The sequence below is a fragment of the Capra hircus genome, chromosome 1, assembly GCF_001704415.2.
Source record: "Capra hircus breed San Clemente chromosome 1, ASM170441v1, whole genome shotgun sequence".
Taxonomy (NCBI): Eukaryota; Metazoa; Chordata; class Mammalia; order Artiodactyla; family Bovidae; genus Capra; species Capra hircus.
In genome coordinates, this window is record NC_030808.1 from 67,852,303 (window position 1) to 67,877,499 (window position 25,197).

Consider the following 25,197-nt stretch of genomic DNA (forward strand, 5'->3'; position numbering starts at 1 on the left):
TAAACCAGAATGAGGCTGACAAGCTCCTGGGGCCACAGGCAGGCAGGGGTGTGAGGAGGAGGGCCTCCCGGGAAGAGGCAGAGCCAGTCCCCAGGTGGTGACTCCACGCCAGGCCCTCCAGAGGAATCGCAGGGGAACCCGAGAGGCGGGAGAGCATGTCCTCCTCCTAGGCAGACAGGCTGTCAGGGCCATGCCTTTATCCCTTGGGGGTGACACTGCCTAGCCCCTAGGGTGAGGGTCATCCCCACTCTGGGGCCAGGGGACTTGCCTTCTGGAAAAGGACAGGGAGTGAGCAGGGGCTTGGAGATCTGGGTTCCAAATGCCAGTGTGGCTCACAAGGCAAGTGACGTTGACTTCTTGAGACCTCCAGACCCTTCTGTGAAAGACAGGAAGAGTGCTGCCCCCCCCAACCCCACTTCTGGGGTTTCTGAGAATCGAGAAAACACAGGTGGGGTGACAGTATCTAGCGAGGTAACCAACATATGATGTTCCCTCCCCCTTTTCAGCGAAACCACCTCTAAGGCCCCCTGGAAAGCTGCTGCTCAGATACAACGAGACTCTCCCCAAGAGGCTGAGCCTGGGGGAACAGAGCCGGATGGCGTGTCTCCTATTGAGCTGCTGGCAAAGCAGGGCATGCCGCGCCCGGTCTAAGCACTCAGTCCCCAGTCACTGTGGGACCTGGGGGCCCGGGCCCAGCTGAGGGTGAGGAATCAGGCTTACCTGAACACCCTGCCTAAGAAGACCTCTCCAGCTCTGTCACCATGCCTGCCAATACCACAGCCCAGACAGACGTCTTGAGTCTGTGTCTCCCCCCTGGGACTTCTGGGACTAAACATTTGGCACTGACCAATGCATGCTAATCAGATTCCTGGACACCAGGCTGCTGAGGTGCAAGAGCAAGCTTGGGGTGGCAGGAAGGAGCGAGGGCAGAAGGAAACAGGGGACAAACTGGCTCTCTGGAAGCCTCAGTACTGGCACCTGTCACCTGGTGTCCCCCAGTGGCCCCCAGTGCATGAGGGGTCATTTGTGAGAGCTTGAGTCCTACAGGAACTCGTCCTCTTCCAGTGGGTGTGGTGTTCTGCCTATCAGACTGGAAGCTTCTCAAACCAAGGGAGTCTTTGCCTCTTTCTCCTGCATCTTCCCTCAGCCACAGTGGGATGAGGGGTGGAGGACTGGGCTTGCACGTCCATCTCCGGTGGCAGACCCTGGACACTGTGAGCTCCTGGAGGCCATTGCCTCCACCTGCCTGCCTTCAGGTGTGGTGCCCTTTCTCCAAAGCAGATGTGCAGGAAAGGTGCTTCTAGAGGGCTGCCCAGAGGCTCCTACCCTGGACAGTGACACGGGCGCTGCAGGACACCTGCCCCGCGGTGTTCTCGGCCAGACAGGTGTAGGTGCCATCGTCCTCTGGGAGGGTGTCCTGGATGTGGAGCTCAGCCACGCCAGCCTCGCAGGTGGAGCGGGCATACTGGATGGGCTGTCCTGGGGAGGGAAGCACAGGAGGGCTCAGGCCAGGGGGCAGCCGGCAGAGGGGTGGGAGTCCTGTCCTCAGCAGGGTGGCTGCTGTCATGAAGCTGGGGTTCCCCACACTTGCTCAGGCCCACTGAGGGTTCATGATGTGTTAGGACCACCCCTAGCCAGCTGGACAGAGGCTCAAGGGGGAGAGAAAGAGGCAGGAGCCAGGGAGGCAAAGGAGAGGGGGTGATTGTGAGGGTGGAGGAGTAAGACTGGGGCTGGTAGGACTTGGGGGAGAGATTCTGGAGGCATTTAGAATACAGGTGGGAAAGGGACAGAATTCTGTGCATTCTGTTTAAATAAATAGTCCCCAGATACACATCCTAGACTTCACATTATTCTAAGCCTGGAAAGAATCTCACAGGGTCACCTGGCCCACAGCCCAGCCTCAGGCAGAATGGACCTCACCCAGACTGCACATGAGGCTCCCAGCTCCTTTTAGATGTTTCCAGAAACAATGAGCTTATTTCCCACTGCAGATATTTATCAGAAGCGATTCTGCGCCCTCAACCTAATGCTGCAATGAGTTGCATTTTAGGATTCACAGAAAAGATAAAGACAGGGGAATAAAAAAAGCAACTCTGGCCCCTTCTTCCAAGGGTCCCTTGCGTGAGAGGCCCTTTATTTAGGTCCCATAAAGTTCTACATGGAGACAGAAGTGTGTGCCATGAAATTCAGTGGTTTCTTTAATGCTATATGTTCCCAGGATTTTACTATCTCAGGATGTGAGCTTTCATTTCCAGGAAAAAAGAAAATTTCATTACTGAAGGTCCTGGCCTTAGAGCAGAAATGTGTCCATTCACCATAAAGGAAGCAACTGTCAGCTCCTTCCCCTGTCAGCCCCAGGGTCCTGGTTTGCACTTCATAAAACAGGGAGTGGGCAGTGGGAGAGGGAGAAAGTGGGCTTCTCTGCACGATGCAATGTTTTCTTCTGCTCATAGTAACACTCATATCTCCATGACAGAGACTGCCAAGCCAGCCACAGGGCCAGAGGGAAGACATTCCCCCGGCCCAGTGCACTTCACAGAGGTGGGGCTGGGGGCTGGGACAGCCAAGGGGCCACGACCCTGCTACTGTGAGGACTGAACACTGCTCTGTGCGTGTGTCCCTAAAAGCTCTTGTTTCTTGAGAATGCCAGTCTATTCCCCAACTGCCAGCAAAGTGCCTCTGCTGTCGAAATCTGTACCGGCAAGCTGTTTGAGAGCTCCCCTTTTACTGGAGTATAGCTCATCTTGACTCCTCAAGCATGGGGTGCAACGGTGGCCCCAGAAAGGAGTTGTTGGCTCAGGGCACTCAGGATTGGGTGACTCAGCTCCAAGACTGGTAAAACCAGGGTTGGCGGCCAGGGGTCCCTGACTTGTGCATGATCGCCCTCTAGCGGGATCAGTGTGAGAATACCAAGATTCACCAGTCTCAGTCTGGAGAGGCGTAAATCAGAGGTCAGCAAACTCCTGCTCCTAGGCCACATCCCACTTGAAGCCTGTTTTTGTACAGCCTGAAAGTTAAGGATAGTTTTTACATGTTTTAAATGCTGGGAAAAAAATCAAGGGAGGGATATTTCGTGACGTGTGAAAATTATATGAATTCGCATTTGTCTATAAATAAGTTTCATTGTGTTCATTTACATATGGTCTCTGGCTGTGCTTTGTGCCATGACAGCAGAATTGAGTAGTTGTGACAGAGACTGTGTGGCGTGCAAAGCTGGACACATTTCCCATCTGGCCCTTTATAGACAATCTTTCTTGACGCCTGGCCTGGACCCTGAGCCAAGCAGGAGGGAAATGCTCTTGTTCAGATCTGTTCCTAGCCCTTAACATCCGTGCTGTGTTCCAGCTGCAAGGAAGCCACCTCTGTGCCGATAGTCGTGGGGTCCAACAGGAGCTCTGTCAGTAGTAAGGGGTGGAGGAGGAGACCCCCATTCTCACCTCTCTGCCCAGGAAGTCCACAGATAGGGAGACAGCAAGGCAAGTTCCTACGCTGACTAAAGATCATTTCTAGCAAAGCCTGAGCAAACTGTACTGATGAGGCAGGCTCATGGCAACATGGCAACAGTGGAGAGATGCCTGGGGACTATTTGGTGCACGGTGATGGGCTCTGATCCCTTAAAGCGTTCATTCCATCAGCTGCGAGAGCTGGTAGAGACCCTAAACCTCTGTTCCAATCCACCTCCTCACCAATAAAGAGGTTGATGCCCAGAGCAGTAAAGTGGGGCGTCCAGGGTCACCCAACCACTCAATACAGATGAGGACAAGTGCAGGAGCCCATTCAGCCTCCCCTAAGGTCTCCAAAAAGCAGACCAATTCAACTTCATCAATTTTATGGACTATTTCAGTTCTAGTGATAGAGTTCTCCCATACATACTTTTGGAATTTAAAGGCTTTTTTCTTTAAAAAAAAAAAAAAAGAGAGAGAGAGAGAGAAAGGGTGATAATATGTAATAATTATTTTTTTGTCCAAAGGACTTTACTTGGCAAAAAGAAAGTTGAGATGTTTCTATAGGACTATATTGTTAAAAAGAATTACCGGTCTATGAACCCCTAAACCACCTTCCACTAAATAAAAGGCAAGATCCCAAGAGCAACTGCTAGTGTGGTTCATTAATTTGTGGGTTTTTTTGTTCACTTATTGACTTAACAAATATTTATTGAGAACCTACTTGTGAGCCTGGCTGTACGAGAAGAAGCTAAGTTGCTTGTGCACCTATGTGCCAGGCATCTCATTAAAGAATCTAATTTGACTTTCACAATCACCACCCTGAAAGGTAGGTGGCCTCATTCTCGTCTTGTAGATGAGGAGCTCAAGGCTCAGAAAGGGGTAAAACTTGCCCAGTGTCCCCAGCCAGGCATTGGCAGACTCCCAGGTCCCATGCTCGCTCTATACTCCATGCTTCTTTCTCATGCATAAATGATTCAGAGTGATATATGGGGAAGCTAAGCAGGAATTCAGGCAAGGCCAAAGGCTCGGGAGGCTGGAGCAGGGGGTCTCACCATTGAGCAGCCAAGTGATTCGAGGCAATGGGGTCCCCTTCACTGAGCATTGCAGCACAAAGTCCTGACCTTCAACAACAGTGCAGTCCTTCAGGGCACTGGAGAATGATGGGGCCACCTCCACCACGGCTGGCTCTGTGAGGGCAAAGCACAGACAGGCAGTCTCAGATCACCACTGGCCCAGGCTGCGGATTGACCACAGGCAGCCACCTCACTGCTCTGGGCACCCACGGCTTGCTTTCTCAGTGGCCTGGCTTTGCCTCATCCATCATCACACAGGGAAGCAGGCAGTACCACCATGTGGAGACTTGGAGCCTGAAGCAGAGTGACTCCAGGGCCTTTTTCTTCATCACAAGACACTCCACGTCCGGAAGTACTCAGGACCTGGCCAGCCTCTTCTCCTCCAGGACGCAGGTCCCTCCTGTCTTGTCTGGACTTTCACTGTCCTGGAGCATCCACCGAGCTCCTTCATCCCCTTATCTTGGCCTTATTCCACTTTCTCCTGTCTTATATTGTCATTGATGATTCCCATCAGACCCTGCACACTTTTTTTTTTTAAATTTTAAAAATCCTTGGCTGAAATGTTTCGTTAGATTGAAAACATGGATAAAATAGATTTTCTAAGGAGAACATAAATCATCTAAACGGATTCAACAAACAATTTTTAGGGACATCCCTGGCAGTCCAGTGGTTAAGACTTTGCCTTCCAATTCAGGAGGTGCAGGTTCGATCCCTGGTTGGAGAGCAAAGACCCCACATGCCTTGCGACCAAACACCCAAAACATACAACAGAAGCAATACTGTAACAAACTCAATAAAAACTTTTAAAAATGGCCCACATTTTTTAAAAGTCTTAAAAAAAAACACACACACAAAAACATCCCCAACAATATATGTATACATTAGAAGTATACCGTTATGGTTTACTCAAAAGATACAAGGATGAACACTAAAACACTGTATGTAACAAAAAGACCGTGAACACTCTTGTGAATATCTTTTTACTTGGAAAGACCACATGCCCACTGGTGAGGACATTTCAACTTTAAATTATTATAGTTATTTTTTTTTTCAAGTCCAAGACAGGATCAAATGACAAGGACTTACGCGAATTCTCGTTTTCTAATCTAGACCAGTAGTTCAGAGCACTGAGGGCCTCAATCCCCCACATTTTCATTGAGAACCACTGAGCTGAACTCTATAGAAGACTTCTACATAGGTGAGTTGGGGAACACTTTGCTTGGGGGCCATAATTAAGAGCAATGGGGATAGAAAATCTTTTCTACAACAACCAGAACATGCTGCAGAAGAGTCAAGGTGGCTGATTTAAGGCAGCTGGGTTTTGTGATGAGACAATAGCCGACTGACACTCTTCAGAGAAGCTATTCAATAGAGTGATGAGGGGAAAACTCTATTATATTGAGAGCACAAAGGTTTTAGGGCAAAAACTAATATTCGAGGGCTTACTAGGTACTTTTCCAGAGGTGGCGTGACAATGCCACAAGACTGCTATCTTTACTCGTTTTACAGATGAAGTTAATAATTTCCCACAGTCAAGCCCAGTGATAAAGTAAGGCTTTACACCCAGTTCTCTGAATCTACATCCACACCTCCTCCTCTAGCCCAGGGGTACCCTAATAGGACAGCAGGCAGTGGGGACACAGCTAGTCAGCAAGTGGTGCATCTGAATGGACAGGTACAGAGTGAAGGGATGCCAGCTTACCTAGGCAGGTGAGGGGAGACACCACCTCCACCCCTTTGCTCCCAGGAGGCATCAACTTCCCTCAGTATAGAAATCCCCTTAGGAGGCACTGCAAACAACATGGGCTTTTGTGTCAGACCAACATGGGTTAGGAATATGCTTTTTTACAAGGCATGGGACCTTGAGCAAGTCGCTTAACCTCACTACAGCTCAGTATTCTCATTGGAATATGGGTGTAACTGATTATCTCTTAAGATTGTTGAGATAACCAAATGAAGTCATGCCAGTAAAGTCTTTAGCATAAAGCTTGACTCATTGAACAAGCTTTCAGGGCGGTGTTAGCTTTTATCAGCAGATGGAAGCTGGGCACACAGACTGGACTAGCAGCAAGTTTGGGGGTAAAAGAAGTATAGAGAAAACTTGGGAACTTAAGGGGCAGTGAGGCAGAGGGAAGATTTGCTTCTCCTTTTTAGATGAGGTGAGACCAGATCATGCCTGTAGGGAGGAGAAAGGGGTCTCCAGATAAGGCGAGGGGGAGAGACTGAAGAGATGGTGGGAAGGTCAATCATTATCAGACCTGATTTCTTATGGGTCTGGGAAGGATGGAAGGAGAAGTCTTGGTAAGGGAAGCAGGCAGCTTTTCTGCAGTGATAGGAAGAAGGAGAAAGAGGTGTTAGATGACCTGCATCTTGGTGAAGCCTTCCGGAGACTTCAGAACAGCTAAGGAGAAAGGCAGGCAAGCCAGACTTCTGGGATGCAGGACTTAGGACTCCCATTAAGTTCTCCACCAGACAAGGAACAAGAGCCCTGGGAAAGTACTCAACATCAGCTTTCTCAGAACTCTGGAAATCAACCAAAGACGTGCAGCATTCTGAGGAACTTTCATTCTAAAGCAATCATGCAGCTGAATCTTGGTAAGAACAGCAAGCTTTGTGGCATGCCCAGTTTCCACCCTCTCCCTCAGCTCTGCAATGGCTTAAAAATCAACATTGTCTTCCACTCCCAATTTGTGTAGGTACAGGCTCGACGCATAGTTTCCATGTAATAATAATAGCTAATGCTCCAACCAAAGCCTGTTGTTTTTTTAACCTTTGGTGGCCAGGAGGCCAAGAGAGTCCCCCACCCTAACACACAGCCCTGAATGATGAAGGTCAGGTTTCCTGACCTGGGACCTCTGCCTACAGGCACTCCCACCTCCAAATGAATGAGTGATATTCTTTGCAAAGGAATTCACAAATGTAGTAAAATTCCCAATTAGGAAGTGAGTCAATAGTACACAGTGAAAAACAAGACTGTCTCTCACCCTTTCCTACAGACCCCTACTTTCTCTTCCTAAAGGAAATTGGGGGCCTTCCCAGAAATGTTTATGCACATACAAGCATCAGTTTGCTTTGTGTACATAGATTTTTTTTCCCCCTTTACTGCAAGCAGCATATGATACACACGACCCTCTCTGCACTTGGCTCATCCCCATACTAACATATCTTGGACAGGTCTCACCACCAGAGTCTACAGGTCAGGCCCATTTGTTCCACTGGCTGCATGGCATCCTACTGTGTGAATGAACTAGGTTCTTTTTTTGGAAATATTTATTATAACAAATTTCAAACACACACAAGAGCAGAGAGAAACACACAAAAGTTGTATAGTGCATCATCATATACTTGTTTTTCAACTTTCATAACGGCCAGTCTCACTTCATTCATACCCTACACCAAGTCCCAACACACATGGATGCTGATATGATCAGAAATTCTATCATTTCACTAGTAAGTAACTCAACTTACATATCTAAAATACGCAGACTTTGAAAAGAATAACCACTGATTCCATCATCACATCTTAAAAATAGCACTAATTCCTTTATATTGAATATCTTATCAATGCTCAAATTTTCCTGATTTTCTTATAAAAATTTTTATATCAATTTTTATATCAACCAGGATCGATCATGCAAAGTCCAGCTATTGTGATTATTGGTGTCTCCTGTGTCTTTTCATATAAGTTTCCTACAGGCTGTCCCTTCTTTCCTTTTTGTTTGCAATTTACTTGCTGAAAAAGTAAGTAAAGGTTATTTGTCTCATAAGTTTTCCAACATCCTGCAATGTGCTGGCTCCACCCCTGTGGTTTACTAATTTCCTCAACAGTAGGACATAGCTCGAGGGTCCCTAAATAGCATTTAAAGAAGGGGGAAATCTCACAGAGAGATAGGTGGGTGCAACATCTATTTCTGCTTTATTGACTATGCCAAAGCCTTTGACTGTGTGGATCACAAGAAACTGTGGAAGATTCTTAAAGAGAAGGGAATACCAGACCACCTGACCTGCCTCTTGAGAAACCTATATGCAGGTCAGGAAGCAACAGTTAGAACTGGACATGGAACAACAGACTGGTTCCAAATAGGAAAAGGAGTGTGTCAAGGCTGTATATTGTCACCCTGCTTATTTAACTTCTATGCAGAGTACATCATGAGAAACGCTGGGCTGGAAGAAACACAAGCTGGAATCAAGATTGCCGGGAGAAATATCAATAACCTCAGATATGCAGATGATACCACCCTTATGACATAAAGTGAAGAGGAGCTAAAAAGTCTTTTGATGAAAGTGAAAGAGGAGAGTGAAAAAGTTGGCTTAAAGTTCAACATTCAGAAAATGAAGATCATGGCATCCGGTCCCATCACTTCATGGGACATAGATGGGGAAACAGGAGGAACAGTGTCAGACTTTAATTTTTTGGGCTCCAAAGTCACTGCAGATGGTGATTACAGCCATGAAATTAAAAGACGCTTACTCCTTGGAAGGGAAGTTATGACCAACCTAGATAGCATATTAAAAAGCAGAGACATTACTTTGCCAACAAAGGTCCATCTAGTCAAGGCTATGGTTTTTCCAGTGGTCATGTATGGATGTGAGAGTTGGACTGTGAAGAAAGCTGAGTGCCGAAGAATTGATGCTTTTGAGCTGTGGTGTTGGAGAAGACTCCTGAGAGTCCCTTGGACTGCAAGGAGATCCAACCAGACTATCCTAAAGGAGATCAGTCCCGGGTGTTCATTGGAAGGACTGATGCTAACGCTGAAATCCCAATACTTTGGCCACCTCATGCAAAGAGTTGACTCATTGGAAAAGACCCTGACGCTGGGAGGGATTGGGAGCAGGAGGAGAAGGGGACGACAGAGGATGAGATGGCTGGATAACATCACCAACTCGATGCATATGAGTTTGGGTGAACTCCGGGAGTTGGTGATGGACAGGGAGGCCTGGTGTGCTGCGATTCATGGGGTCGCAAAGAGTTGGACATGACTGAGCGACTGAACTGAACTAAACTGAAGACTATTGAAAACAGTTTTGTTACAGTAGGAAAAAACTGGAAACAGTCAAAACAATCTAAACGGAAACAACAATGAGGCCATGGCTAGACATCATTCTAGGAACTATATAGTCATTACAAAGCATGTTTTCAAACGACATAAGAAGCATAGAAAGAAATAATACTGAAAAATGCCTATGGAACATGAGCAAATTAGAATAGCAAGCAATTTACAAACAGCATAATGCCAAATTTATATTTAAAAAGGTAAAAAACGCTTATTTCCGAGCCATACCATTGCACATCGTTTAAATTCCTCACACTGCACATGCACTACTTTTATAAACAGATCCTACAATGAGCAGAAGAGAGGGGGCACCCACATCACCTCACGTCACTCTAAGTGTGTCTGTCTGGCTCAAAGTGAGCCCTCAGACAGGCACCTGAGGAGCTAGAGAAAGGTAGCTCACAGCTGGGCTGGGCCTGTCTATTCTGAGGTGATCCTGCTGTGAATTCCCATCAGGAATCACTCCCTTGGAGCAATGACTTTGACCTTAGCCAGTAGGCAGGAATGATGCCTCTCTCGGGTGGTACCCCCTGGGCAGGGGACTGCAGGAGACGACACTGATCCCATGTGTGAAGCGCCCCACGAAAGGTCCTCCCACAGAGAAGCCAGGGGGCCTTGAGGGACGTACTCACGTTTCACCAGGAGGCTCCAGTGACAGGACGCCTGGCCTCGGACATTGGCGGCTGTGCAGCTGTAGCTCCCGCTGTCCTGGGCCTGGGCTCTCCACAGGCAGAGGTAATGCGTCCCCCCAGCTTCGTAAACTTCGATTCTGCCCTCTCGACTCCTCACAGGGACACCGTCCAGGAACCAGGTCACTTCAGGTTTGGGGATCCCTGAAACTACAGGGCCAGGTGAAGGACGTGAGGCCCCCAAGAGTGCTTGTGGGGTGGGGTGGGTGATGAAGGGACTGAGCCTGAGGGCGGGCTCAGCTGGTATGCCACTGCCCTCTGGCTGGAACCCACTGGTTTACCTTCCCCTTCCTCCCCAAGACAGAGGCCGGGGCCCTTTAGGAGGAGGGATGCCAAGTGACACACCCGGCTTCCAGACCAGCCAGAGCCTGCAGAAGGGAGGATAGAGACAGGGACCCTGGGGTTTCTTCCTGGTGGCCATGGTGGTGATGGGTTTCCCGTGGTGGGGGCTAAAAATCAGGGCTGGGGTCGGTGCTCTCTTCAACCATGAACAAAGCGCCACTGCAGGGAGCATCTCCTGAGGGCAGACCCCTATCAAGTGCTTCGCCAGGCGGGGGACTCTAGTCCAAGGCGATGGTGGGTACAGGAGGCTCCGACCGCTGAGCTGAAGGAAGGGAGTGCTCCCCCACCAAACCCTGGGAGATACCATATGCATACCAGAGACCCCAGGCCGCTCTACTCACCCTCGCATCTGAACTCGACTGGCTGATCTTCACTGACCTCCTGGCTCTGGGGCTTGTTCTCAAATTTGGGAAACGTGGTGTCCCTCTGGCTCTCCATGGGGACCTTCCTGGTAGCAACCTTGCCCATGGTGTCCTGGCTTCCCAGGCCTGACCGCCTGGTGGGGAGGGTGTCTGGAGGGGCCGCAGCTGGCTCCTCCCTCTCTTCTCTGGAGGGACAGGGGGTGCCTGGGACTGGAGCTCTGGGCTCCAGCTGGACTTTTGCTGCCTGCAGGGTGATGGTGCTGGAGGTCTTCTGCAGGACGGGGGCCCTCTGGCCCTTTCTGGGGGAGTCCCCCAGCGGCTCCAGCTCAGATTCCCTGGGGGGTTGAGGCTGGCTCCCTGTGGCCCAGGTTGGGGAGCCTCCTCGCTGGGTGCTGGGGCGGTTTTTATTTTCGGCAGCAGCTGCCAGGCCATCCGGTTTGGACCCCTGAGTGACTTCCTTCCTGATGTCTGTACCGGCCACCTTTGTTCCTCTCACGAGTGACCTGTTTGGTGGTGAGGGACGGAAGGTGGGGCAGAAGAAGAAGAAAGAGAACAGTCATCTAGTTACTCATCACAAGCACAGGCTCCAGGAACCAAGAAAGCCCACAAACTAGGACAGAGTAAGAGCGAAAGTCTTTCTCTGCGGTTGGCTCAGTTTCCAGCCTGAAGACAAGCAGGTGGGTTCTGGCCTTGAACATGGAGGGCATGCTTGCAGAGCAGTGCCCATCCTAAAGATGGCTAACTAGTAAAGATACTGAGCAGGGTCTTCAGGAGTCTCAATACTGACGGCAAGCCTGGCCCAGAACCTAGGCAGCAAATTACAGTAGAACATGAAACATTCCAAATAAAACAACGCCCCTCAAACAGGTGGTTCTCCCCACTATACGATGACTCAGAAACTGGCATTTCTTGATTACAATCCCTCTCTTCTAACAGGGCATTTCGAGATGGACCGATGACAGTCACAAAGCCTACACATACCTATTGGAATTGTCCAAACCTGGAAAAAGAGAGAAGGTAGAAAGACGGTAAGTGGAATGTTGTATACACCAGGACCAGGAAGTGATAAAACAAGAACCTCTCATTTATGACAGAGTTTGGCTTCCTGAGCCCTCAGCTTCCCCTGTGGCCCTCCACCCCGTCTCCTTTCAGCTCCCCTGGTCCTGAACTTCTTGAGTTAATCTGATAAACTCCTCTGAGCCCTGCAGACACTCTTAAGTTTCCAGCGCTGCCCTGGGCCTTTGCTACGGCCTCTGCTGCCCCACCCTGGGCACAGTAGCTTCCCGTTCTCTAGCCCGAAGAAGGAAAAAAACCCACTGGAGAGATAAACGAAAATAAACACCTACCCGAAACTTCAAACCCACACAGTTCCACTTGCATGTAGCCCTCTGAAGAACCCCTCAAAGTAATCATTTTGGACAAATACCTGCTTCATTTTAAAATGTACAGAAAAAGTAATTTTATTCAGTTCTCCAAAGGAAAAAAATACTATTACTAGATATATTTTTCTACCACATTATTTTTTCAAATGTTTTATCATGGAAAATTACAAAATATGCAACAATACTGAGACGGATGTGACAAACACTGAAAGCCAACACCCAGATTAGGGAAATACCGACATTTTGCCAATCTTATCCACATCTCTCTGGTTTGTTTTTGAGGGACTTTTTCTGGGAGTATTTTCAAACAAACCCCAGGAAACACACCATTCTGGCATTAATTGCTTCAGAAGGGATCAGTTCTTTAATTCACTGTTGGGGAAAGTAGAGGAGAGAGGCTAAAACGGTAGGATCCTGAGACTGTAGTGAGTTGTGAAGTCAAAGCCTATGGTCAGTAAAGGCTTTTTTTTTTTCCTTAATGAAGTAGAGGAGAAAAGAAAATGCCAGCATGTATCGTATATAATACTCAAGATTGTTTCATGAAACTGGTTTTAGTAACATGCGTGTATATGTATTTGTATATGTATACGTTTTTATATATTGCTTCCCTGGTGGCTCAGATGGTAAAGAATCCACCTGCAAAGTGGGAAACTTGGGTTAGATTCCTGGGTTGGGTAGATCCCCTGGAGGAGGGCGTGGCACCCCACTCCAGTATTCTTGCCTGGAGAATCCCCATGGACAGAGGAGCCTGGCAGGCTACAGTCCATGGGGTCTCAAAGAGTCGGACACGACTGAGCAACTAAGCACACACACACACACACACCCACACACACACCCACACACACACCCACACACCCACACACACACACACACACACACACACACACCCACACCCACCCACCCACCCACCCACCCACCCCCCCCCCCCGGGTTGCAATGTAGAATAAATTTGTTTCTGTGGGTAGTAAAAATACTTGGGCCGAAAAAGTGAAGAGAGCAAGGAGGGATACTTTCTGAGGAAGGAAGGAGATGGAGAAGAGGAAAGTCATAGAAGAGTTAAGGGTAAGAAAGGGAGAAGAGAAAGCGAGGGTTGTTTTACTCCCTGATGCATAAATCCCAACCTACTCAAGGTTCCCACTCAAATGGAGTGAGCTCAGTCATCCTCCCTGTCCACATATCCCAGTTTCCCCAGGCTGGACTTGGCAGAACCAAGGGGAATGGAATGGGGAGTCATACACAGAGAGATTTCAAGAGATGAGCTAATTGGGGCTGATGACTGTAGCAAGGAAGAGACAGGGGCCAAAGCTGGTCTGAAATGCCCAGTCCTGTGAGAAGGGGAGTTAAGCTGAGGGAGCACCTGATCTGAAGGACAGGGTAGACGCTGAAATAAATTTTAGGCTGGGTAAATACTAGGTGATGGGAAGACACTAGCAATGTGCACTCCTCCAAAAGGCAATTAGAAATGTAAATAACAAAGAAGTCTGAGCAAGAAGGAAAAACTGAACCCAGGTGCACAGACACAGGTGAAGTATCTTCCTCCTCCGCTGCATCTGTGCTGCTCGCCCACCCACTCTTCTGATTCAAGACGCTGACCCGGGGATGGATGCCTGAGTACGTAAGTGCGGCACATGGAACACACAGATGTGGAACGAGCAAGCAGCTCCTTCCAGGTCCTTTAGGGGCCCCGGAAGGGACAGTTCTGCAATGGCCCTCCCACAGCCCTTGGATGGAGAGCTTGGACCATACCTTGGATGGAGAGCTCAGCAGACATGGAGGCCTTCCCTGACCCGTTCACCACCATGCACGTGTATACTCCCACGTCATCTCGGGTGACGTCGTGGATTTCCAGGACTTGCATCCCGTTCTTCTCGGACATAGACACACGAGCACTGGGCTGCAGGGGAACATCTCCCTGTGGACGGCACAGGCAGCTTGGTCAGAGAAACTGCTCACCTTTCAGCTCTGTCCTGTGCGCTGCCAATCTGCACGGGACAGACGCCAGGCACAGGCAGCAGGGCCCTCTGCTCTGGGCTCTGTCATCACACTCAGAGAGCAGCCTGAGGGCCACCCAAGGGCCCTGACTCTGCTGTATGGATGCGCTGTGGTGTTCCGTCCAGCTGAGAGCAGGTGCGTGGAACCTGTTTGAAAGGAGTCCGAGTTTGAGGTGGAAAATTCTACATTCCTCGCTCTGGTTTTCCTTTGCCTCCCTCTTCCTTTTATAGATGTTCCAGGGTCAGAACAGGAGAATCAGGACACAGGGAAAAGGTGCCCATCGCTCATTTTTATCCAGGAGTTCCACCCGTGAAAAACCTACTCTCCCTGGCTTTGACCTCCTCGCTGCCCTGTTTACACCCACTTCTGCCCCTCTCCCCTGCTTCCCCACCTCTGTTTTCACAGTGTCTAGCCCCAGTGATTGATAAAGCACTCCCACGTGGAGTCTCCCAACAGTATTTTGAGGTTGGTGGCGTTATCTCTGCCTCACAGATAAGGAAACCCAGGTTCTAAAAGACCAACGTCAGCATCACATGCTCTGTGAATCAGGGAGCGATGGCTTGAAATCAGCCCCAGACTTCAAAGTCCACTCTCTTGATATGGTCAGGTCTGTCTTGGCTCAGAAGTTTTATGCTCATCTGTGAGTGTGTGGATTACAGGACATTGTGGGCTGAGTGACAGGGAGAGTTATGTGCACAGGGGCAAGAACAGGCAGGGCTACCAAACACAGGAGAAACTCGAGGGCCATCTACAGTCGAAGTGGCAGGGACTGATTGGGAAGACAGACTCCTACTAGCCCAGGGATCTCACCCAGAGTCAGGGCAGACAGAACCCTACCTTGAGCCAGGTGACCTGTGGCTGGGGCCGGCCAGTGATCTTGCAGGAGAACCGCCCCATCTGTCCTTCTCTGACCACTGCTCGGCCCAGCTTGGTAGCAAATTTTGGTGGACATTCTCCCCAGATGCTAGGACGGGTCTCCACGGCAGGGGCTGCAAATCTGTCCCTGGAGAAAGATCAGCAGGAAATCCCCAGCAATGCAGATCCTTTTCTGTCTGTCCCCACCCAAGTCACTTAAGATGGGCTCAGAAACCAGCAAAGGGAAACCTTCCCAATTCTGTGCCTCAAATACATTCCTGGAAAATATCTGTGGCACCAAAACCTATCTCCTCCACCTCCTGAGCACGCGGCTAGTCTTCAGTTACTAGCCCCTTGAATGTGTGCTCCTCCTCCCGCTCAGTTACTCGCTCATGCTCAACTCTTTGTGACCCCATGGACTGTAGCCCGCCAGGCTCCTCTGTCCATGGGATTTTCCAGGCTAAAGTACTGGAGTGGGTTGCTATTTCCTACTACAGGGGGTCTTCCTGACTCAGGGATTGAACCCATGTCTCTTGCAACTTCTGCATTGACAGGTGGATTCTTTACCACTGAGTCACCTGGGAAGTCCAGTGAATTTAGGTACACCTGAATTCTACTGGACTCTGGCCAAAGCCTAAGTTTTGGCCAACAGACTGTGGACAGAAAGCAGAAGCACTATGTGCCACTTTTAGGCTGGACCGTTCAAAACCTCCTATGTGATTCTCTTCTGGCTAGATGCAGAGAGTTCTGCCAAAGAGATGATGGAGCCACAAAACGGAAGGAGCCTGGGTCCCTGAAATTTAGTCGGAAGGCTCTCCACTTGTCTGAGAAAATATGAACTGATTTTGCTTGAGTAAGAAAGAAACTTTCCTTGTGTTAAGCCTTTGTGATTGAGGGGCTTGTTTGTTACAGCAGCCATTTTTACTTACCCTTGCCAGTATAGGTTTACTCGCCATAAGAAAAGTCACATATTGATTGCCTCTTCTAAGTCTGCTTATTTTAGGTCCTCTGACTCTGGTCTTGGTTATTAGAGACTCCTGCAGACTATGGCCATATAGCCCACTTCTATTTAATTGGATCAAAGGAGCGATCCACAGAGGCCACAGGGTTGGGAGGGCTGTGTGAATGACATGTCACACCCCAGTAGGCTCCTGCTTTAGTTATAACCTGGGGTGCTTGAGAAAGCTTGCTCCCCAGACTGTTCTGTCCAGGCAACAGGAGCCAATCCAGCCCTTACCCTGGGCTGAACACCCCAGAACTTACCCCAAGGCTTTGGAAACAACAGGCTGGCCAGGCTTCTTCACAAAGCTCCCTGCAAGTAGGAAACAAAGAGAAAGGCTTGAAGAGCCATGTCTGAGCTACCAACTTGCAGCAACAGAAGTCAGGAGTCAGCAAGGAGGACGGGGCGAGACGATGACAGTGACCGCTCACCCTGATTGGTCCTGTACTGGGTCAGAGCACCTATGGTGGGCACTCTGCATGCATCATTGCATGGATTCCCTGCAATAATTTAAGGAGACTGGTATCACATCATCCTGCTACATTTTTTAAACCGGTGGGAAAAAATGAGATTCAGAGATGTGAAGTCACCCTCTTGAGTCACAGAGCTGGTAATGGTACAAGAAAGCATCCCAATCTGCCTGTTCTAGAACACGCCACCATTCGGCTGAGCAGTTACGTGTTCTTGGACCTTCCACTCTGGGGACGCCCTGTGGAAATTAGGACCTTTCCAGAAAAGAAGCCAACTGAATGGAGCAGGGAGAGGCACATGCATCACTCCTGCCGAGTCTATTCCCACCAGACCCAATCACCGCCCCACTCAAGGCCCAGCAAACAGCAGTATCTGTCCAGCGGGAACAAGCAGATCACCGGAGAGGGGCTCCAGTGAAGCCAGCACATCCCAGACCCTGCACCAGCAGGACACTGGACACTGCTGGTCCTGGGTGTGGTGCTGCTGTGCTGGGTAGGAAGCAGTTAAATAGCAGACCCAGGTGGCTGGTGTCACCTCCTTTATCTAAATGCTGCTGCTGGTAGGAACAACTTACAATGTGACCAGGAAGTGGCCGCAAAGTGGTTGGGGTACTTTTGAGGAATGGGGAAAGGGAGAGGAGGAAATTTTTGAGATGACAATAGGCTTGAAAGGTGCTATCTTTTTGTGATAGGCTGGGAATGTTTATAAAACTCCACCCAAAGCACTCGCGGAAAGGGTAGAAGTCATTCCCTGATAACAGCAGGCAGCTGCAGTGGGAGATCTGCAGGGGCTTTCTTGGAAAAGCAGGAACTTTCTTAAATCCCAGCTCGGATCACACTCACATGAATGCATAGGAACATAGGAGTGGAGGATGAAGCTCATGGCTGAGTACTTTCCTCAGCTGTATCTGGTTTAAGGTTATACCAAGATCTCAGCGAAAAAGAGCTAATAATGAACAGCAGCATCACATTCACATCGTGGTTCCATACGGGATGGCAATTGTTGTCATGTGCTTCCTCTTAATATAACTATATAGTTAGCTGGGAAAATACTACACATGGACATCACCAGATGGTCAATACCAAAATCAGATTGATTATGTTCTTTGCAGCCAAAGATGGGGAAGCTCTATACAGTCAGCAAAAACAAGACAGGGAGCTGACTGTGGCTCAGATCATGAACTCCTTATTGCCAAATTCAGACTTAAATTGAAGAAAGTAGGGAAAACCACTAGACCATTCATTCAGCTATGACCTAAATCAAATCCCTTACGACTATACAGTGGAAGTGACAAATAGATTCAAGGGATTAGATCTGATAGAGTGCCTGAAGAACTATGGACAGAGGTTCATGACATTGTACAGGAGGCAATTATCAAGACCATACCCAAGAAAAAGAAATGCAAAAAGGCAAAATGGATGTCTGAGGAGGCCTTATAAACAGCTGTGAAAAGAAGAGAAGGGAAAGGCAAAGGAGAAAAGGAAAGATATACCCATTTGAATGCAGAGTTCCAAAGAACAGCAAGGAGAGAGAAAGCCTTCCTCAGCGATCAATGCAAAGAAATAGAGGAAAACAAAAAAATGGGAAAGACTAGAGATCTCTTCAAGAAAATTAGAGATATCAAGGGAACTTTTCATGCAAATATGGGCACAATAAAGGACAGAAATGGTATGGACCTAACAGAAGCAAAAGATACTAAGAAGAGGTAGCAAGAAAACAAAGAACTATACAAGAAAGATCTTCAGGACCCAGATAATCATGATGGTGTGACCAATTGCCTAGAGCCAGACATCCTGGAATGTGAAGTCAAGTGGGCCTTAGGAAGCATCATTATGAACAAAGCTAGTGGAGGTGATGGAATTCCAGTTGAGCTATTTCAAATCCTAAAGGATGATGCTGTGAAAGTGCTGCACTCAATATGCCAGCAAATTTGGAAAACTCAGCAGTGGCCACAGGACTGGAAAAGGTCAGTTTTCATTCCAGTCCCAAAGAAAGGCAATGCCAAAGAATGCTCAAACTACTGCACAACTGCACTCATCTCACATGCTAGCAAAGTAATGCTCAAAATTCTCCAAGCCAGGCTTCAACAGTACGTGAACCGTGAACTTCCAGATGTTCAAGCTGGATTTACAAAAGGCAGTGGAACCAGAGATCAAATTGCCAACATCTGTTGGATCATCAAAAAAGCAAGAGAGTTCTAGAAAAATATCTACTTCTGCTTTATTGACTATGCCAAAGCCTTTGACTGTGTAGACCACAAAAAACTGTGGAAAATTCTTGAAGAGATGGGAATACCAGACCACCTGATCTGCCTTCTGAGAAATATGTATTCAGGTCAAGAAGCAACAGTTAGAACCGGACATGGAACAACAGACTGGTTCCAAATCGGGAAAGGAGTACATCAGGGCTGTATATTGTCATTCTGCTTATTTAACTTATATGCAGAGTATATCATGCTGGGTGAAGCACAAGCTGGAATCAAGATTGCCAGGAGAAATATCAGTAACCTCAGATATGCAGATGACACCACCCTTATGGCAGAAAGAGAAGAACTAAAGAGCCTCTTGATCAAAGTGTTAGAGGAGAGTGAAAATGTTGACTTAATGCTCAACATTCAGAAAACTAAGATCATGGCATCTGGTCCCATCACTTCATGGCAAATAGATGGGGAAACAGTGGAAACAGTCACAGACTTTATTTTGGGAGGCTTCAAAAATCACTGCAGATGGTAACTGAATCCATGAAATTAAAAGACACTTGCTCCTTGGAAGCAACCTAGACAGCATATTAAAAAGCAGAGCCATTACTTTGCCAACAAAGGTCCATCTAGTCAAAGCTGTGATTTTTCTAGTGGTCATGTATGGATGTGAGAGTTGGACTCTAAGGAAAGCTGAGGGCCAAAGAACTGATGCTTTTGAACTGTGGTGTTGGAGAAGACTCTTGAGAGTCCCTTGGATTTCAAGGAGATCCAACCAGTCTATCCTAAAGGAAATCAGTCCTGTATATTCACTGGAAGGACTGATGCTGAAGTTGAAACTTCAATACTTTGGCCACCTGATGTGAAGAATTGACTCTTTTGAAAAGACCCTGATGCTGGGAAAAATTGAAGGCAGGAGGAGAAGGGGATGACAGAGGATGAGATGGTTGGATGGCATCACTGACTCAATGGACACAAGTTTGAGTAAGCTCCAGGAGTTGGTGATGGACAGGGAGGCCTAGCATGCTGCAGTCCATGGGGTCACAAAGAGTCAGATACGACTGAGCAACTGAACTGAACTAAACTAGCTGTGTATATTTTTCACCCCTTAATGTGGGTTTAGTTCTTCTCATTAAATTCTCTTTCCAAGGTTAAAAGAAGTCACAGGCAAATAAAAGGAAAGACCTGTTCTGGGAGGGCTCCACTGAGAACTGCAGTCAAGGTGCTGGGTAACACTGGAGGAATGCCAACTGGTCAGCTCTTTCAGAAAGTGTCTGAGCACATGAGCACTGTAAGCTTTAAAGCTGTTCTGCTCTTAGACCAGCATCTTCCCTTCTGTCTCTCTAGTCAAAGGAAATGATGCTAAAAGTAGGAAAGAAAGTTTACAGAGCTGCTCACTGTGGTCTTGGTAATAGCAAATATTGGAAGTGATGCAACTGTCACCTGTTGATAGGGAGATAATAAGTGGCTCAGTTAAAATGCACAACTAGAATCTTTTTCTGCCACTGAATTATGTTTCAGAATATATGAAATGTTCAGAACTACGTTAAAATATTACAGCATGTGCTCCTTAGCACACTCCAGCTGGGCTGTGATCCTCTCCACTCCACTGAGCTCCCTTCTGACCACCACCTTGCTAAACCCCGTGCTCCAACCTTTTCCCCATCTCACTCAGTAGCACTTGACACCAGGGCCATCCCTTCCAACACTTTTTTCCTCCAGACTCTCCTGCTTTTACCAGGCTGCCTGTTCTTCCTCAACCTCCTTCTTTCCTGGAACTTTATCACCAAGAGCACCTTAGGGCTGAGTCTTGGATCCTCTCCTCAGCACTATGGACTCTTCCCTGGGAGGTCTTGGTCCTATGGCTTTAAATAATACCCATAAGCTGATAACTTCCAAACCATATCTTTACCAGAACTTTGTATCCATCAAAGGTAACCACATTAGTTCCCCATCACATTATAGGCATTCAAATATTTGTTAAACAAATGAATTTTATGGAAAAAGGAGCAGCATGCAAACTTTTCTAATCAACGCGATCATAAGCAGGTAAAAGTGAAATAAAATACCCAAACATAAAAAAATATAAAATACCCCAAAGAAAATATATCCAAATGTTACAACCTCTTATGCACATTCTATCCCCAGCATTAGTCACATGTCAACTACTAAGACTCTCATCTAAAATATCCCTGTACTGAATAGATAAAGAAGATATAGCGCGCACACACACACGTACACACATATATATAGAATATTCCTCAGCCATTAAAAAGAATGAAATAATGTCATTTGCAGCAGCATAGATGGGCCTACAGATTGTCATGGTGAGTGAAGTAAGTCAAACACAGAGAAATATCGTATAACATATAATATCCCTTACAGGTGGAATCTAAAAATGAACTCATTTACAAAACAGAAAATGACTAATAGAAAATGAACTTATGGTTACCAGTGGGGGTGGGGGGATGAGGGGAAGAGATAGTTTGGGAGTTTGGGATGGACATGTACATCCTGCTATATTTTAAATGGATAACCAACAAGTTTCTACTATATAGCACAGGGAACTCTGTTCAATGTTTTGTGGCAGCTTAGATGGGGGGGGGGGTTGAGGGAGAATGGATACATGTTATGGCTGAGTAACTTTGTTTTCCACCTGAAACTATCACAACATTGTTAATCAGCTGTATGCATATATAAAATTAAAAGCTTAAAATAAAATATCTCTGTACCATTCACTGCACTTATAATGCTATACTGTACCACTCATTTCATGCTGTAGTAAAGACTTAATAAAAATTAGAGTGATCAACAGATGAATGGATAAACAATATAAGGTCTGTCTATAGACTCTTGAGGGTCCCTTGGACTGCTAGGAGATCCAACCAGTCCATTCTAAGGGAGATCAGCCCTGGGTGTTCTTTGGAAGGACTGATGCTAAAGCTGAAACTCCAGTACTTTGGCCACCTCATGAGAAGAGTTGACTCATTGGAAAAGACTCTGATGCTGGGAGGGATTGGGGGCAGGAGGAGAAGGGGACAACAGAGGATGAGATGGCTGGATGGCATCACGGACTCGATGGACGTGAGTTTGAGTGAACTCCGGGAGATGGTGATAGACAGGGAGGCCTGGCGTGCTGCGATTCATGGGGTTGCAAAGAGTCGGACATGCCTGAGCGACTGATCTGATCTGATCTGATCTGATACAGTGAAATGCTATTCAACCACACAAAGGAATAAAGTGATGACACATGGTACAACAGATTAACCTTGAAAAATTATGCTGAGTGAAAAAAGTCAGACATACACAAAATATATGATTCCATTTGTATGAAATGTTCAGAAGAAGCAAATCCACAGAGACAGAAAGCAGATGAGTATGTGCTGGGGGCTGGGGAAGGGGGAAGGAGAGTGACTGCTCAGTGGGTGTGGGGTTTCTGTTTGGGATGTGATGGAAAGCTTTGGAGCTAGACAGTGCTGATGGCTGCACATCATTGTGAATGTACTTGATGCCACTGAATTGTACACTTTAAAAATATTTAAACGGCAAATTTAATGTAATGTGCATTTTATCACAATAAAAAAAGTTAGACTAAGCATCTTTAAAACTCTTGGGAGCCAAATGTCTTAATCCAAAAGTTAAAATTCCTTTACTCTTTAAAAAAAAAGAAAATAAAACAAAAATATGGCATTTCCTCAAAGAGTAACAAAGGAATGCTGTTTGGAGGTACTTGTACATCAGAGTAAGAGCAGTTTAAGGTACAATCCAAAGGTAACATATAAAGAAGTCAGCTAAAAATGGAATTGAGGAATGCTTATTTTAATGTGTGTCAACACCAAAGAAATACATCAAAGCAAGAAGAGAATTTGGACTGAAATAGCTAACAAGGTCTATTTATAGGCAAAAATTTGAAGCTGCAAATTGTCAGATAAGGCAAAATTAATTTTGTGAAAGTATGAAAATCTGGCAGAACAGCAAGGTTATGTTAAAAAAAAAAAGTGGAAAGGGGATTAAGGTAGAAATGCCAAAAATAGAAGAGTAAGTTAAGAGAACTGATGAAGACAGGCTCAAGTTAGTGAGAGGGAAAAAAAGTCACTGAAGGTATTTAAACAGTAATTTCAGATTTTTCAAGGATGAGTAGAAGAGAATACTGGCACGTTTTAGGAGTGAAAAGTTCAATAGTGGAGGGACCTAGCACTTTTTGTCAAAGGCTGACTAGACACAGAGAATGCTGCTGAAAAGGGAAATAATGTGATCATGATGGTAAAAAGAAGAAATGCTTCTAAAAACATGTGGTGATACAATTTACTGTCTCAACAGGGTCTCTGGACAATGAAAGGGACATAATTAACAATTCTGCCAGGACAACAGGAGTAAATCATGACTGTTCCAGGCCAACCAGGGAGCAGTCACCCTACGTGTAGGCAACATCAAAGTAGACACTGCTGCTGCTGCTGCTGCTGCTGCTAAGCCGCTTCAGTCGTGTCCGACTCTGTGCGACCCCAGAGACGGCAGCCCACCAGGCTCCCCCGTCCCTCGGATTCTCCAGGCAAGAACACTGGAGTGGGTTGCCATTTCCTTCTCCAGTGCAGGAAAGTGAAAAGTGAAAGTGAAGATTGCTTAAAACAGTGGTTCTTCACTCAATCAGAACATGTGCTCACTTTTTATAACATGTATTTAGCAAGGTCCCCTGTGCCATGCTGAATTAATATTTGAAACTAACCATCTATCTATATAATTTCAAAGAGAAAACAAATGTAAAACCCTAAGTAAAAGATTAAGGAAAAATAAAAAGAAAGTAAATTATAATAATATTTATTTCAATAAGAAATTTCAATAGTGAACATCAACAGATGTTCAAGTGTGACTATTTCAAAATAATATGCTCAGGCATATTAGAAGACATAGCGAAACTGATGCCTGCACTGACTCATATGCATGTTTGGATTTAAAGGTGAATGATCACAAAACACTGTATAGTCATGGAAATAAAGGAACAAAGGTATACAGGTGGACACCAGAATAACGAGCAGTGTTAGCAATGTTATTTGTCAACTGTATCTCAATAAAGAGAAAAAAGTAGAAAAAAATATAGCAAAAAGAAAAAGTAATGTTAGGATAAATAACAGAGCACACATATTATAAAACAAAAGAAGAAAGAGCCCATTTGGCTGGAACCGCCATCTTCTGGTAATTCGCCAAAATGACCAACACAAAGGGAAACAGGAGGGGCTGCACGCTCTCTAGACCTTTCAGAAAACACGGAGCTGTACCTTTGGCCACATACACGCGAATACAAGAAGGGTGATATTGTAGATATCAAGGGAATGGGTACTGTTCAAAAAGTACCCCACAAGCGACCATGGCAAAACCGGGAGAGTCTACAGTGTTACCCAGCATGCTGTTGGCATCGTTGTAAACAAACAAGTTAAGAGCAAGATTCTTGCCAAGAGAATTAGTGTGCGTATCGAGCATATTAAGCACTCTAAGAGCTGAGATAGCTTCCTGAAACATGTGAAGGCAAATGATCAGAAAAAGAAGGAAGCCAAAGAGAAAGGAACTTGGGTTCATCCGAAGTGCCAGCCTGCTCCACCCAGAGAAGCACACTTCGTGAGGACCAATGGAAAGGAACCCGAACTGTTGGAGCCCATTCCCTATAAATTCATGGCCTGATGGGTGTAAAAATAAAGACCTAGACTGTAAAAAAAGAAAAAAAAAGAAGAAAACCTTAAGAGAAGATAACATAGCAAGACAAGTGATAGACCACTGAAGTGGAAAAATGGGGGAAAATTACTGTAAGTGTGGTGTCAAAACACCTTTCTGCTATATGACATGGGATCCTTGAGACCCCATCTGTACTGAAACACAGATTCAGTCCCTATTATGCATAAGGCATTAGCTAGAGCTTCAGCCAGTAGACTGGTGTGTGTAATAAAAGCTAGAACAAAACTTGAGCCTTAAGAGAAAGACAAAGTGCTTCAAAGATGGGGGAGGGGACGTTCCGGTGCAGGGCCTGCTGAAGATCCTGAATTTCAGTTTAAAGGTAGAAATCCTTGCTGGAAGATTTGAAGGGAGGAAGTGTTTGATTTTTTTTTTTTTTTTTTTTTAGCAGCAACGTGGAAATTCATGGGGCCGCAAAGTGTCAGACATGACTGAGCAACTGAACTGACTAACTGATGTGTGGAATTGGGGAGCCAAGTTGGGAATCCATGCAAGAGGACAGAGATGACAGGCTGGAATGGTGGCAGTGGGGACAAATGAGCTGGCCCAGCAGGATCTGGTGATGGACTGGCAAAGGGGAGGGAGGGGGGACTTCAGGATGACGAGGTGGCTG

The 25,197-nt window shown here is 46.7% G+C and overlaps 1 protein-coding gene and 1 pseudogene across 1 annotated transcript in view; one reads left to right on the top strand and one right to left on the bottom strand.

Moving 5' to 3' along the window:
- The window catches only part of MYLK (myosin light chain kinase), a 146,112-nt gene that overhangs the window by 107,450 nt on the left and 13,465 nt on the right, over positions 1–25,197 (bottom strand). The window contains 8 exon segments of the mRNA XM_018045771.1: positions 1,327–1,479; positions 4,499–4,633; positions 10,206–10,412; positions 10,946–11,469; positions 11,948–11,966; positions 14,095–14,260; positions 15,178–15,343; positions 16,459–16,507. Coding sequence (XP_017901260.1) covers positions 1,327–1,479; positions 4,499–4,633; positions 10,206–10,412; positions 10,946–11,469; positions 11,948–11,966; positions 14,095–14,260; positions 15,178–15,237 — 1,264 coding nt within the window. The 5' untranslated portion in view covers positions 15,238–15,343; positions 16,459–16,507.
- LOC102190355 lies at positions 23,856–24,547 on the top strand (annotated as a pseudogene).